Source organism: Enoplosus armatus, chromosome 18, assembly GCF_043641665.1.
Source record: "Enoplosus armatus isolate fEnoArm2 chromosome 18, fEnoArm2.hap1, whole genome shotgun sequence".
Classification (NCBI taxonomy): Eukaryota; Metazoa; Chordata; class Actinopteri; order Centrarchiformes; family Enoplosidae; genus Enoplosus; species Enoplosus armatus.
The window spans coordinates 11,092,592-11,104,198 of record NC_092197.1 but is presented as its reverse complement, the minus strand read 5'-3'; the positions used below and the strand labels follow the sequence as shown (position 1 = coordinate 11,104,198).

The 11,607-nt window shown below is 41.0% G+C and overlaps 2 protein-coding genes across 2 annotated transcripts; one reads left to right on the top strand and one right to left on the bottom strand.

Moving 5' to 3' along the window:
* The first annotated feature begins 1,403 nt into the window (after positions 1-1,403).
* On the top strand, positions 1,404-3,544 carry LOC139301595 (prolactin-releasing peptide receptor-like). Its single transcript, XM_070925031.1, has 2 exons — positions 1,404-1,852; positions 2,911-3,544. The coding sequence occupies exons 1-2, from the start codon at positions 1,404-1,406 to the stop codon at positions 3,542-3,544; spliced, it is 1,083 nt and encodes a 360-aa protein (XP_070781132.1).
* A 2,452-nt stretch (positions 3,545-5,996) lies between these two features.
* brf2 (BRF2 general transcription factor IIIB subunit) lies at positions 5,997-11,013 on the bottom strand. Its single transcript, XM_070924677.1, has 4 exons — positions 10,866-11,013; positions 8,449-8,508; positions 8,001-8,322; positions 5,997-7,538 (listed from the first exon to the last, which is right to left on the bottom strand). The coding sequence occupies exons 1-4, from the start codon at positions 11,011-11,013 to the stop codon at positions 6,701-6,703; spliced, it is 1,368 nt and encodes a 455-aa protein (XP_070780778.1). The 3' UTR covers positions 5,997-6,700.
* Positions 11,014-11,607: the final 594 nt, after the last annotated feature.

Below are 11,607 nucleotides of genomic sequence, written 5' to 3'. Positions count from 1 at the left end.
AATATCATGATTAGCTGTTGGTCTTTGCAAGGAACTGTAGTGTAAATTAATTTAATATGGAAAAAAGTCCCATGGTCCCTCTTTGTACCCCTGCACTCTACAAGTGAGTCACATTAAGTCATTAATTAGCAGTTTGTTTTCGGCTGACAGCAACATGAGAGCTATTGAAAAGCCAAACAGTCACTGTTGATGCTGCAGTTGCAAATTATGTAATGTGGCGAGGTGAAAAGGTCTGAAAACTTGTGAAGAAATGATGTGCATAGGACCATAGGAAAACCACATTAGCAAAGAGGAGCCGTGGTAACAAGTAGACCCTCACCACCCCACGAGCTACGGCGGTAAAAAAAAGACCATCAAGATGAATCATCAAAAAAATCACAAAAAAAAAAATCACAATTAGGGGCTTCATAAAACATTATCACTGCAGGAGAATAGTTGTTTTAAGTGTTTTTGTCCACAACTTGTAGTTTTAATTCAGTAACCTGATTCACGTGGAGGCATCACCTGTGTGTGCCGATACAATACAAAAGCATTTGGATTAAATCAGGTGTTAAGTGTGCTCATATCACAAAATGTGATACATATATGCACATACTTTGGTTTAATAAAAAACATTACCTTTCCTTGATAATAGTCACATTTAAGGAATGTGACTATTACGGGGGAGTGTCCTCATGCCCTCTGCTCAATCACAGCAGAGACAACACATAGTTTAAAAAGCAGTTCTTCTCTTCTTGCTTAATAAGACATTTTAAGTTCCAGACATTGTATCAGCAGGCTGTCTTCAAGTTCAACACAATGCTTTGAAGTGATTTTGCACTGGAGAAATCTCATGCCAAAGGGAATATTACCTTACAATTTTACCTTCCTTTTCTCTGTTATTCACTCTCCGCTAAGTGACTGTGACAATAATCAGTAAAGGAGCAAAATATTTTTACTGTTAAAAAATAATGCATAATGCATAAATAAAATGAATCAAAATCCAGCACCTCAGTCATGTCAGCTGGTTTGTAATCACAGTAATACAGGACAGTATGTCCTCTAAATGCAGACACAACCCTGTGATTTGACATTTTCCACATGACCATTTAAGTGGAGGATGTACAATGCTGCCCGTCTTAGCTTTTCACATTCAAATGCTTTCATGATTGTGAACCCTTTAATAATGTGCTCTTTGCCTCTTACTGCGAGAATGTGTTAGTGTTGGTAAAAGCCTGGTTATTCAGTAATGGTCTTCCTTTTTGTGAATGTCATGACCTGTTTTTGTCAGAATGTTGTTGAATACACTGATGTGATAGACATTTGACCTTTTAGAAAAGCTGTTAATGTAGTCATAACAGCTGCAAACCTGTTTCATTGTATTTCTGGACAGTGCAGGTACTGACAGATTGAGCTTTGCTGCCATGGAGGGTAATCACAGTGGCTTGGCAGGGAGCACACAGCCGTCTGTGTCAGGAGAACAGACAGACGGACACATTTATGAGGTTGTGGTGCAGAACAACTCCACCAACCGTAGCTCCCAGTTTGCCGATGTGGCTCTGCTGCAGACGTTCAAGCCCCTCATCATCCCCTGCTACGTGATTGTCGTGATGGTGGGAGTCTTCGGGAATTACCTGCTCCTCTACGTCATCTGCCGAACCCGCAAGATGCACAACGTCACCAACTTCTTTATCGGGAACCTGGCCTTCTCTGACATGCTTATGTGTGTGACCTGTGTCCCTTTCACTCTCGCCTACGCCTTCAACCCGCATGGTTGGGCTTTTGGCCGCACGATGTGCTATCTGGTGTTCCTCATCCAACCAGTCACGGTCTATGTTTCAGTCTTCACGCTCACTGCTATTGCTGTGGACAGGTGGGTGGATCTGTCTGCACTTCTATACAATTTCTTTCACACTATGAGTGGAGAGTAACTGGCAAGCCAGAAATTAGACAACTAGGAAATTCAATCATTATCTGTCATCATCTTCCATTTACACTCATTTAGAAATAATGAAGATGAGCAGTTAGATTAATTAATGAGTGCTTACTTACTTTCAATAGTCACACTTGAACTATAAAGGTTCATTACATATGTCTGATAAAAATTCATGACTAAAGCATGGCTCCTCTGGCTTAATATTAATCAAAGATCAAGGTTTAGTTAGCTCATGTAACAGATCGATAAATTAGAAACTTTAATTATGAGTTAAGTCATAAATTACATGTAGCTACATGAGTAAAACTAATAATTTCCCCATGATTTATAAAAAAATTGCTTGTAAATGCATTTGTGAATTCATAAACAAAGACCAAATGTATAATAATTTGGGCTTGCAGCAGCATGTACCTGATGGGACCAGACAAAAATCCAATTATCCAGCTTGAAACCAGGTATGTGCTGCAGAGAGATGCCCCCCGTAGACAACAGAGACAGACTCTCTGGCGCTCACTGTGCCAAAAATTCAAACATCTCCAGTAAAGCTTCCTTCTGCGGTTATGCTTTTGCAGAGAATCGCTTATTACTGCTCCACTGCTGTTGTATCATGTACACATTTTTGTCTGTACTGGACTGTACAGATCAAATTGTCTGCTCTGTCTTTGTAAATGTTTTTGGTTGTCTTGATGTAAAGCACATTGTGCTGCATATCCTCCATACAGGGTGCTACATAAATAAAGGTTACTATTATCAATATTATTATTATATAATTTTGTTTAGGCAAACTAAAAGCACTGAGATTCTTTGCAGTAACTAGTTTAGGGCTAATGAACTAATTTGACATTTATACATTAAGTAATCCCACAAGCTTAAAGTGGCTTTCATTAAAATAGCACTGCAGGAGTTCATGATAAAATCATGCATTAATTAATGCACTGGATCATGATTAAAGTTTTATACCCTTATTATAAAGCACTACTCTTTCTTTATTGCAGATATTATGCAACAGTTCATCCCCTGAAGAAGCGTACCTCTGTGGCCACCTGTGCCTCCGTCCTCACTGGCATCTGGCTGCTGTCCTGTGGGCTGGTAGCTCCAGCAATCACCCACACCTACCACGTAGAGTTCAAAGACGAAGGCTTCACCATCTGCGAGGAATTCTGGTTGGGTCAAGAGAAAGAAAGACGTGCTTATGCATACAGCACCCTGCTGGTCACGTACGTCCTGCCGTTGTCAGCCGTCTTTGTCTCGTATCTCTGCATCACGGTCAAACTGAGGAACTGTGTAGCACCGGGCCACAAGACACAAGACCAGGCAGGTGCTCAACAAGCTCGAAAGAGAAAGATCTTTCGCTTGGTTGCGCTCTTGGTGTCCGCCTTTGCCGTGTGTTGGCTTCCAATTCATGTATTCAATGTGCTGCGAGACATAGACATTCACCTCATTAACAAGCGCTACTTTTTACTTATTCAGCTGCTGTGCCACCTGTGTGCAATGAGCTCGTCTTGTTGTAACCCCTTCCTCTACGCATGGCTACACGACCGCTTCCGTGCTGAGTTACGGAAGATGTTCAAGTGCCGTCATCGCATTGGAGTGCCTGCCCATCACTGTGCCGCCAGTGTGGTCTTGTAATTACTTGTAATTATCCGTATAAGTTACTAATTCATCTTGAGTACAAGTGGAAACTTTGGTGTGTCACCAAATGAATGGAGTTCATCCTCTTTTCTGGCAATCCAGCCATCACTTATGTCGTGTACAAAGACGATCTATTGGCTTAATCTTTTGGGCAGCATGAAGGTGTTCAGTCAATTGAATGGTTGAACGATTGATCTCCCCATTAGAGTTTGAGATATGAAATTTGAAAGTAGAAACTTTGGTAGCAATCAAAGAAGGGTCAACTGGTTGACGCAAGCAGGAGTGTCCATCCTCTGTGGACCATGAAAATCCACAAATGTTATTGCAATCTGGCCGTTAGATACCTCAGCTCATAAAGAGTCCAAACCAGAAAGGGTTCATCCACTGGGAAACATGAGTGTTGTAACTTTAATGGCTATCTGCCTCTTGGACTTTGATATTTCATCAGTATAAGAGAACTTGTTGTAACTTGTAACATTGTGACTTATTCTCTGGGGAATATCAGCAGCAGATTATATGAAAATCAGGCCGTTAGTTTTCAAGATGCTTTGTCATGGACTTTAGTGTTGGTCAAGGGAAACTTTCACATTTGGTGTTAGAAGAAAGGTTGAGGGTCGAGAAAGACACAGTATGTTTTTGTAATCATCCTCTGAAAACCACGAATATCCATACTAAACTCCAAGGTTTCTCCAGAGCAAAGTGTTGGATGGACAGACTGACCAACTTTGCCCGTCCTTGGGTCAACACTGCTACTAGAACAAGGACTACCAGCCAGACTAAAAGATAACTACAAATCTCCCTCTTTGTAGCTGATTCAGTGTTGATAAAATATGCCAATAAAAACTGAGCTAGCTTTGAGAGAAAACTGTGGAGAGATGAATGCTTGTGTATCTGGAATATTTAATGTAGTATAATGTACATATGCTGCACATCCGACCTGTATGTAATGATGAACCTTTGTTTTATGTTTTAGATAATGATCTTGTGATATAAAAGAGATAAGAAAGAAGTGTGTCATTTAATAAATGATAGAAATCTAAAATAAAAAAGCCAGATGAGAGTTGTGCATGATGAACAAATTGTAGCTATATTGGATATGAAGAGAAAATGAGACTTCCAGTTCAAATTGTGTTTGGAAATGATCGCTGCAGTGATTGTTTCCACCAGGGCACTGATGTCAGACCTAATGCTCGCATGGCACTCCTTCTTGGAGCCAATTGGAGTAAATTAGATTTATGAACATGTTCCCCTGTAGCCTGTAGTTGATGAATATGCACCTGAACATCAAATTATTTCTGATAGCACTGTATAATGGCTGTAAAAAATTAAACCATTGCTGGCGGTTGGGTATGTGTTGCTTCCTGTGTTATGTGCTTTATTTGGTTTCTATTGCTTCTGGAGATTTTGTACAAAATGTGATTTACATGGCATCAGTGAGTCAAGTGTAGTACAGTCCTGAAATAATCTGAATATCCACAGTTTACCGAAGTGTTTGGTCAAGAACTGATAACAGGCTGGCTGGTTGTTTACACAGTTCCATTATTTAGTTTGAACTATAGCTGTCAACTGATCTGTATTCTCTGTATGAGCATTTATCTTTGCAGCAGTGATAACTCACAAAGTCAACAACTTTGAAGTGCTCACAAAAATTATTAAACCTCACCTCCTCTGCAGAGGCGTGGATGTAAAGCACATGTGCCTTTATTTTTGCTCTTTTTTCCCACCACCATTTTGTTGTATGAAAGGACTCAGTGAGTGAATGGTTTTGGGTGCACACTGTATGCAGTGTACTGTGTCATATTGTTACCACCAAACTGTTTGTAAATTATGTATACGATCTGTAACATAATTTGATCTGTAGCCTGTACTAACAATACACTGTGGAACATTGTGAATAAAAATACAGAGATTGAATGACCTCTCTGCTTCAGATCATTGCAACTGCATGATGGCAGGAAATGGAATGAAATTATATCCAACTTGGTCAGAGTGCAGTTGCACTGCTGAATTTACTAATTAAATAGCGGCGAGGACAGAAGTGTTTCCTGCATATTAACTAGACCTGTTTTGGACATTGAAACAATGTGAGAATTTATGGATCTCCTTGATTGTTTCAGCAGGCTTTGTGCTTACCAACAATGACGTAAATGTCCTGTAAAACCTTGGGTGAGTTGTTTTACTTTGTTCTATACATACACAAGCTGAATATGTACACTAAACACTGCGAAATAGCCCAGCACAATATTAAACTTCATGAATGCCAGGGGCTGATGTGAATCTAGCACTCCAATAGCTGCTCTTTTCTTTACAGAATTTGATCATTACATCATGTACTTTGGCAATGAAAGGTTTTTACTCTGAAAAGTTGGATTTTAACAGTGTAATCAATCACACCTAATATTCAGACCGTCGTGCCAGCATTCTCAGTGAATTCATAAAAGAGAAGTAATACCTTTTAAGCTTTATTAGGTGTTATGAAACTTCTCATTGGTAAATAGATATTCAATCGACACAATGAAGGCTTCACTGTAGGCTTGGCACAATAGACATTTTTCCCAGCAGACATTTTGATTTGTTTTGGCAGGAAAAGCTAACGATGGATCTGTTCTAGTCCAGTGTCCCAGTAAGCCATGGCAGAGTGACAGCATGCACAACACCGGGACCCTGACACTAAAGCAGCTGAATGGACATCAGCCACCATTAATTGTATTATTTACACCTGTGCTTCCCCACGACAAAACGTCTCTGGTGAAAAAGTTCTATTTAAAAAGGAAAGTTGGTCTAAATGTGAAAAAACAAAAACACATTGTTAACAAGGTAAATGCTTTTGTATCAGGCGCTTTCATGGATGGTGTGCACACAATTTATTCTTATGTTTCCCTTGAAAGAAAAGCATTTCACAGTTTGTTAAGTGGGCACTTTGTCACTGATTGCACATCATGTGGCGTGTCCACTAACTTTAGATTTTTTTAACCATTTCAATACAACTTTATTTACAAGTAAACCAAGTATAACCAGCAAAACAATAGAGATAGAATCTGTTACAGGATTAACCTACATTAAAAAAAAGGTTTTATAGAAACTATAAGCTCATAAAGTCTGTTTTTGCTGATATAACCAAAGAAATAAACATTGGCCTTGATACATATCTGGTTATTTCTCATTCTCAGACGAGGACAACATCTTCTGTGTCAGAGAAAACTCTCGAGCTTCCCGAGGAGTGCGGATGTATGACTCAATTTCACTGTCAGAGATTTCCTCATTGCCAGTTACATCCTTGAGCTCAGGCTGCTCCACTCGCCTTTTCTTAGCATGAATCACACACGGGGGAGCAAACAGCACTCTCTTCCCCCAGTTTGGTGCTGGATCTTGGCTCTCCTGAGAGTCACTGTGCAGCTCAGTCACTGTGCATGGATTATCATCTCCATCTCCTGGTTGCTGGGCTCCTTCAGCGTTGGGTTTACATTCTTCCACAGAGGATGCATTCGGAGTCTCCTCTACGAGCTCAGAGATTTGGGAGGGAGCAGCGGCCTCCTTGATTAGAGAGTCCTCATCGCTGGCCGGACACTCTGCCAGCAGAGCGTCCTCATGGGTTCTCAGGGCCCTCCTTAGCAGGGCGTACCGGTGTTTTAGAATATCCTCCACCTGCAGAACAACATTATCTGGCGTCACCGCTTCCCTGACCCAGGGAATCTCCTTACCCAGCTTACACAGCACCTCCTTTATCTCGGTTATCCTCTTCAAAGCAGGCTTGTGCTTATTCACTTTGGCAATCTGGCAGAATTTGTCCAGAGAGAATTTCAGGCGTTGCTTGTTGGGTTTCAAGGACTGCCAAGCCAAGTAGATCGCCGCCATCATGATGGGGATGGGCTTGCGGCCAGTCACAATCCAGGTATCCGCTGCCAGCTCCACCAGGGCCACGGCACGTTTGGTCAAGTCCTTTGAGTTCTCAGCCAATTCTTCGGGAATGTGAAGCGAACTGATTTTGTACCTGATGAAAAAAACATTTGCAGTAAATATGAAATCTTGATCACCAGAGAATGATGGAGCACTGTTGGTTTTCTATTCTGCCTGGTAGCTTTCCAGATAGACACAGTGAACTTTAAATTGCTCCAATTAGCTTGACATGGATCTGGGTTCAAGTGCAGGTACAAGAGCAGCGCCCCTCAAGTCCAGCCAGACCAAAGATCAACATTTAATTTCAATAAGATCAATGGGGGTTTTTTTCTATTTTTTTTTAACAAAAACTAGTAGTCCGTCCTCTATAAAATGAGACTCATCTGTGGCAGTGTAAGATGAGAATAGGTGCTGATGTTTGCATTGGTCAGAATTAGCTATTTATCTGTTGGTATTCTACAATGTAAACATGTCTTTTTGACATCATATTGCTGATGAGGTTACTCCAGTGAAGCTTGGTGTGTTCCCCTCTAACAGAAACATTCAGACCACTTACTCCTGACTGTGGGCCTCCATGACATCGGTGACGTTGATGATTGGAGCCTCGATGTTGAGAATCTTGACCATCTCCTGATAAATCACTCCCACCACCATCGGGTCGGCATCTAGCAGGCAGCTGATGGTTCCCATGGTAATGGGCCAATTAAGCAGTCTGCAGCTCACGAGCACACAGCAACCGGCGAGGATGTCTTTCTTCTGGAGGCTCACTTTGATGAAACTTTCATGCTGATAGGCTCGGTTGAAATAGTTCTGGGAGAGGTCCTCGATCTCATTGTGGACCCTGAGAATCCGACATATGGCTTTCACACGCTGTCGACCTGTAGAGAAATAACAAAAATATGCGAGCATGTGCGTGTGAGTGGCGAGATTAACTATATTTAGAAGAGCTACTACGCAATAATGTCTCTAATGAGCAAAAGCTCCCCTTGGAGAGAACATCTCACCTTTTATCAGGTTTACACACGGCTTTTTGGCCACTGCTGTGGTTCGGCTGTAGCTGACGTCTGCAAGAAGCACACAGAGGAAGGCAAAGACAAAATCTAATGTAAAATGGAGAGGAAGTGTCAGAGGATTGGGATTAGCAGAGATACCAGTGCTGAGTATATGCAGTTTATCAACATGCTAGTGTCATTTAAATGTTGCCACTTCAAAATTAAAATTGAGAAAATTACACTGTTTCATTGCACTTTTCGCACTTTCTCCTTCACTTACAAAACGCACCAGACAAGGATACATCATGTCTAAGAAAGGCTGTGACAGTGATTTGACTTGGCTAGCTAGGGAGTGTGATCAACTACAGGGACCAGCAGCACAGCAAACACTCGTTTCTCCACTTGCTGTAAAACTCCTCATTTCAGCTACAAGAATCACCATCATCTGATTCCCTTTACATAAACACAGCACAGATCATTATTTATTGCATTATATGGAGCACTACACAACTTAGGCAGAGCAGAGTTGTAAAGTTTCTTTTTGAAACTTTTGACCAAGCGCTGGATTACCAACCAGGCAAAGTGGGCAATTGCTTCCCAAACCCTCAGGGGTCTTGAAGGTCTCATATTCACCGTTTGTCTGTTGCTTTGTAGTAATTTGATTAACTGCACATTTGTTTGAAATATGCAAGATTAAAATACAATATATCAACTCATATAATTAGGACCTCACGGCAGGTGCATTATTACCTGTCTTCTAGAGGGCCCTTTGTCAAAATGTACATGGTGCACATTCCTAAATAAATGTATTTAACCAAATCATCAGTGAGGTAAATAGGACTCCAGTGCAACTTTCTGCCATAGCCCACTGGTCAGGGTCAGTTCACCCAAATGACAAAAAAACTATTTTCTCACTTACTTCTGGTGGTGTCTAGCAAACAAAAGTTTTAGATTTATTTGCCCAGGTTTTGAGATATCTGTCACTAAAATGTCTGCCTTCACCCCAATAAAATGAAGGTGAATGGGATTTGTTTATGGTGCTCACAGTATTGAAAATGACATTTAAAAAAAATGTGTCTTTGTATTTACTTATATCATATCTTTGCAGCTCTGTTATTGTTCACACAGGTGGTGCAGTTGTATCGTTAACATGTGGGTATCCAACAACAAACACAGTGAAAAATGTTCAAGCTGACAAAACACAAAGTCAAACATAAATTAAGGAGAAAAAAATCTACGCAGTAGCCACTTTAGACTGATCCTCTAAGAGCTGTGTGGTGGAGAACAAGAGTTGTCTTTTGAATTGATATGGACTCCAAAAAAGCAATGAAGGGGGACCAAATCTTCCTAAAATCCTCATGTTTGCCCTTTAGAGCAAACCTGTTTCTTTCAAGGTGGAGGACAGGAGTCATTAAGCCAGTGCAGTACTGAAGGTGGTTCGGGTGTTTTCCAGTCGGTGTTATAAGGCCAGAAGCGACAGTCTTTGTGGTACCTTCAAAGCGGGGAATGCTAAAAACAATCCATTTGGGGTTTGGTTGCACTGCAGTACCAGCCACCATAGAAAACTTTAGAAAGAAAATCCGATTTTAAGTTAACTTTTGGGGATAGCATAACCTGTGTGTGTGCGTGTAACACCTTAATTTGGATTAAGCACTCCCTCGCAGAACTTGATGAATCGGCCAACAGATGCACATATATCAGTATCTGTGTCTATGTCAGTAACAAGATATTGCAGTTTGCCAAATTACTGTAGGTTTGAGATCATTTAGGAACAGTTATTACATAGTTTGTCCACCAGAGAGCACTGACAGTTGATTTTTCAACTGTAAAGGTCCTGCTTAGCATGTAGCTTGGTCACAATTTAAAAGTATATATATATCTAAGAGGTTTGTATCAAGATTGTTTGATTATTATGTACTTATTGTTTGATTATTATGTTGAAAAACAAGTTACATTTTATTTTCAAAGATGTGTTTTGCCTTTATTTGACAGTCACAGTATATGGTCCCACTATTGCAACTCCTACATGACACCAGTAACCTCAACAACTCAGTATTGGTCGGTCCATACTGCCCAGCATTTACAGTATGGAGGATATCCGTGTCGCCCGAGGTGTCTTCAGATATAGTTTCACCCAGATTTTACCCATGCTAGTTTAATGGCATCAATGGCGGCCGATTTTAAACTTTGAAGTTTGTCATATAGGTTTGATATGGTGTTTAGGGGGTTCAATTTTTACTTAAGACAGACAATGAATTTATCAGGTTCCGAAGTGACAAAATTGGATGTTCTTTAATTTGAAGTTTCATTTTGTGAGCACCACCAACAAGATTAATAATGTTTCCAGAATTTTAATTTCAAGCGCACAGACAGACAGACAGACAGACAGACACTGTGAGGCCTCCATGTCTGTGTATCACTGTTCATACCTGAACCTCCGACTGGTTCATCGGCCAGCGCTCCCTCGGACACCACATACCCGCAATCCACACACACCAGCTGCCGCTGAGCGTACAGGTCATCGTCTACAATGTTTGAAGACCCGCAGCCCGGGCAGCTCAAACCCGCACGAGACATCTTCCAAATAAACGGCCGCCGCGCGCGGGTAGCGGAGAGACGACTGAAGATAACAACAGGTGTTAAATTAACCTGAACACCTGCAACACACTGGCGGACTCGACATCCGCATCGACAAACCGTGAACAGCTTTTGAACGACCAATGAACGTGACTCACGCCAGTCTGACGGGGGCGAATAAAATGTGTCCGGGTAGAAACAACGTTCGGGATGTCGCTCTTTCCGCTTGGTCCTGTCATAAATATACAGGACACAGTATGCAAAGACTGTCATAAAAACTGATATTTCCCCACTGATAATAAAATTATAAACTTAGAATTTAATTTACAGCAGATTGCATGCGGAGTAGACGTTGGAATATGGCTGTTGCAAACATCTCAACAAGCCCACTTTTCTTTTTGGAAGATATGGAATCTGAAAGTAGTACAGGAGGTGCTCCATTGATAATGAATAAGGAAATCTGTAGCTGATTTGGAGGAAAATGGCCAGGAGTAGAAAGGAAAATGTCATGTGGAATATCGGGAATCCCAAATTGCACAAATAATTAAGAAATACAAAATATTGTCCTCGAAACACTACAGGGAGAGATACAGT

Bases quoted from the DNA above. Each gene is read 5' to 3' on its own strand.
- brf2 (XM_070924677.1), bottom strand. From the start codon at position 11,013: ATGTCTCGTGCGGGTTTGAGCTGCCCGGGCTGCGGGTCTTCAAACATT. The intron at 8,323-8,448 runs GTGAGATGTTCT...ATTTCTCTACAG, and splicing joins GTGTGTAAACCTGATAAAAG to GTCGACAGCGTGTGAAAGCC. The intron at 7,539-8,000 runs GTAAGTGGTCTG...TTTTTTCATCAG, and splicing joins ATGGAGGCCCACAGTCAGGA to GTACAAAATCAGTTCGCTTC.
- LOC139301595 (XM_070925031.1), top strand. From the start codon at position 1,404: ATGGAGGGTAATCACAGTGGCTTGGCAGGGAGCACACAGCCGTCTGTG. The intron at 1,853-2,910 runs GTGGGTGGATCT...TCTTTATTGCAG, and splicing joins ACTGCTATTGCTGTGGACAG to ATATTATGCAACAGTTCATC.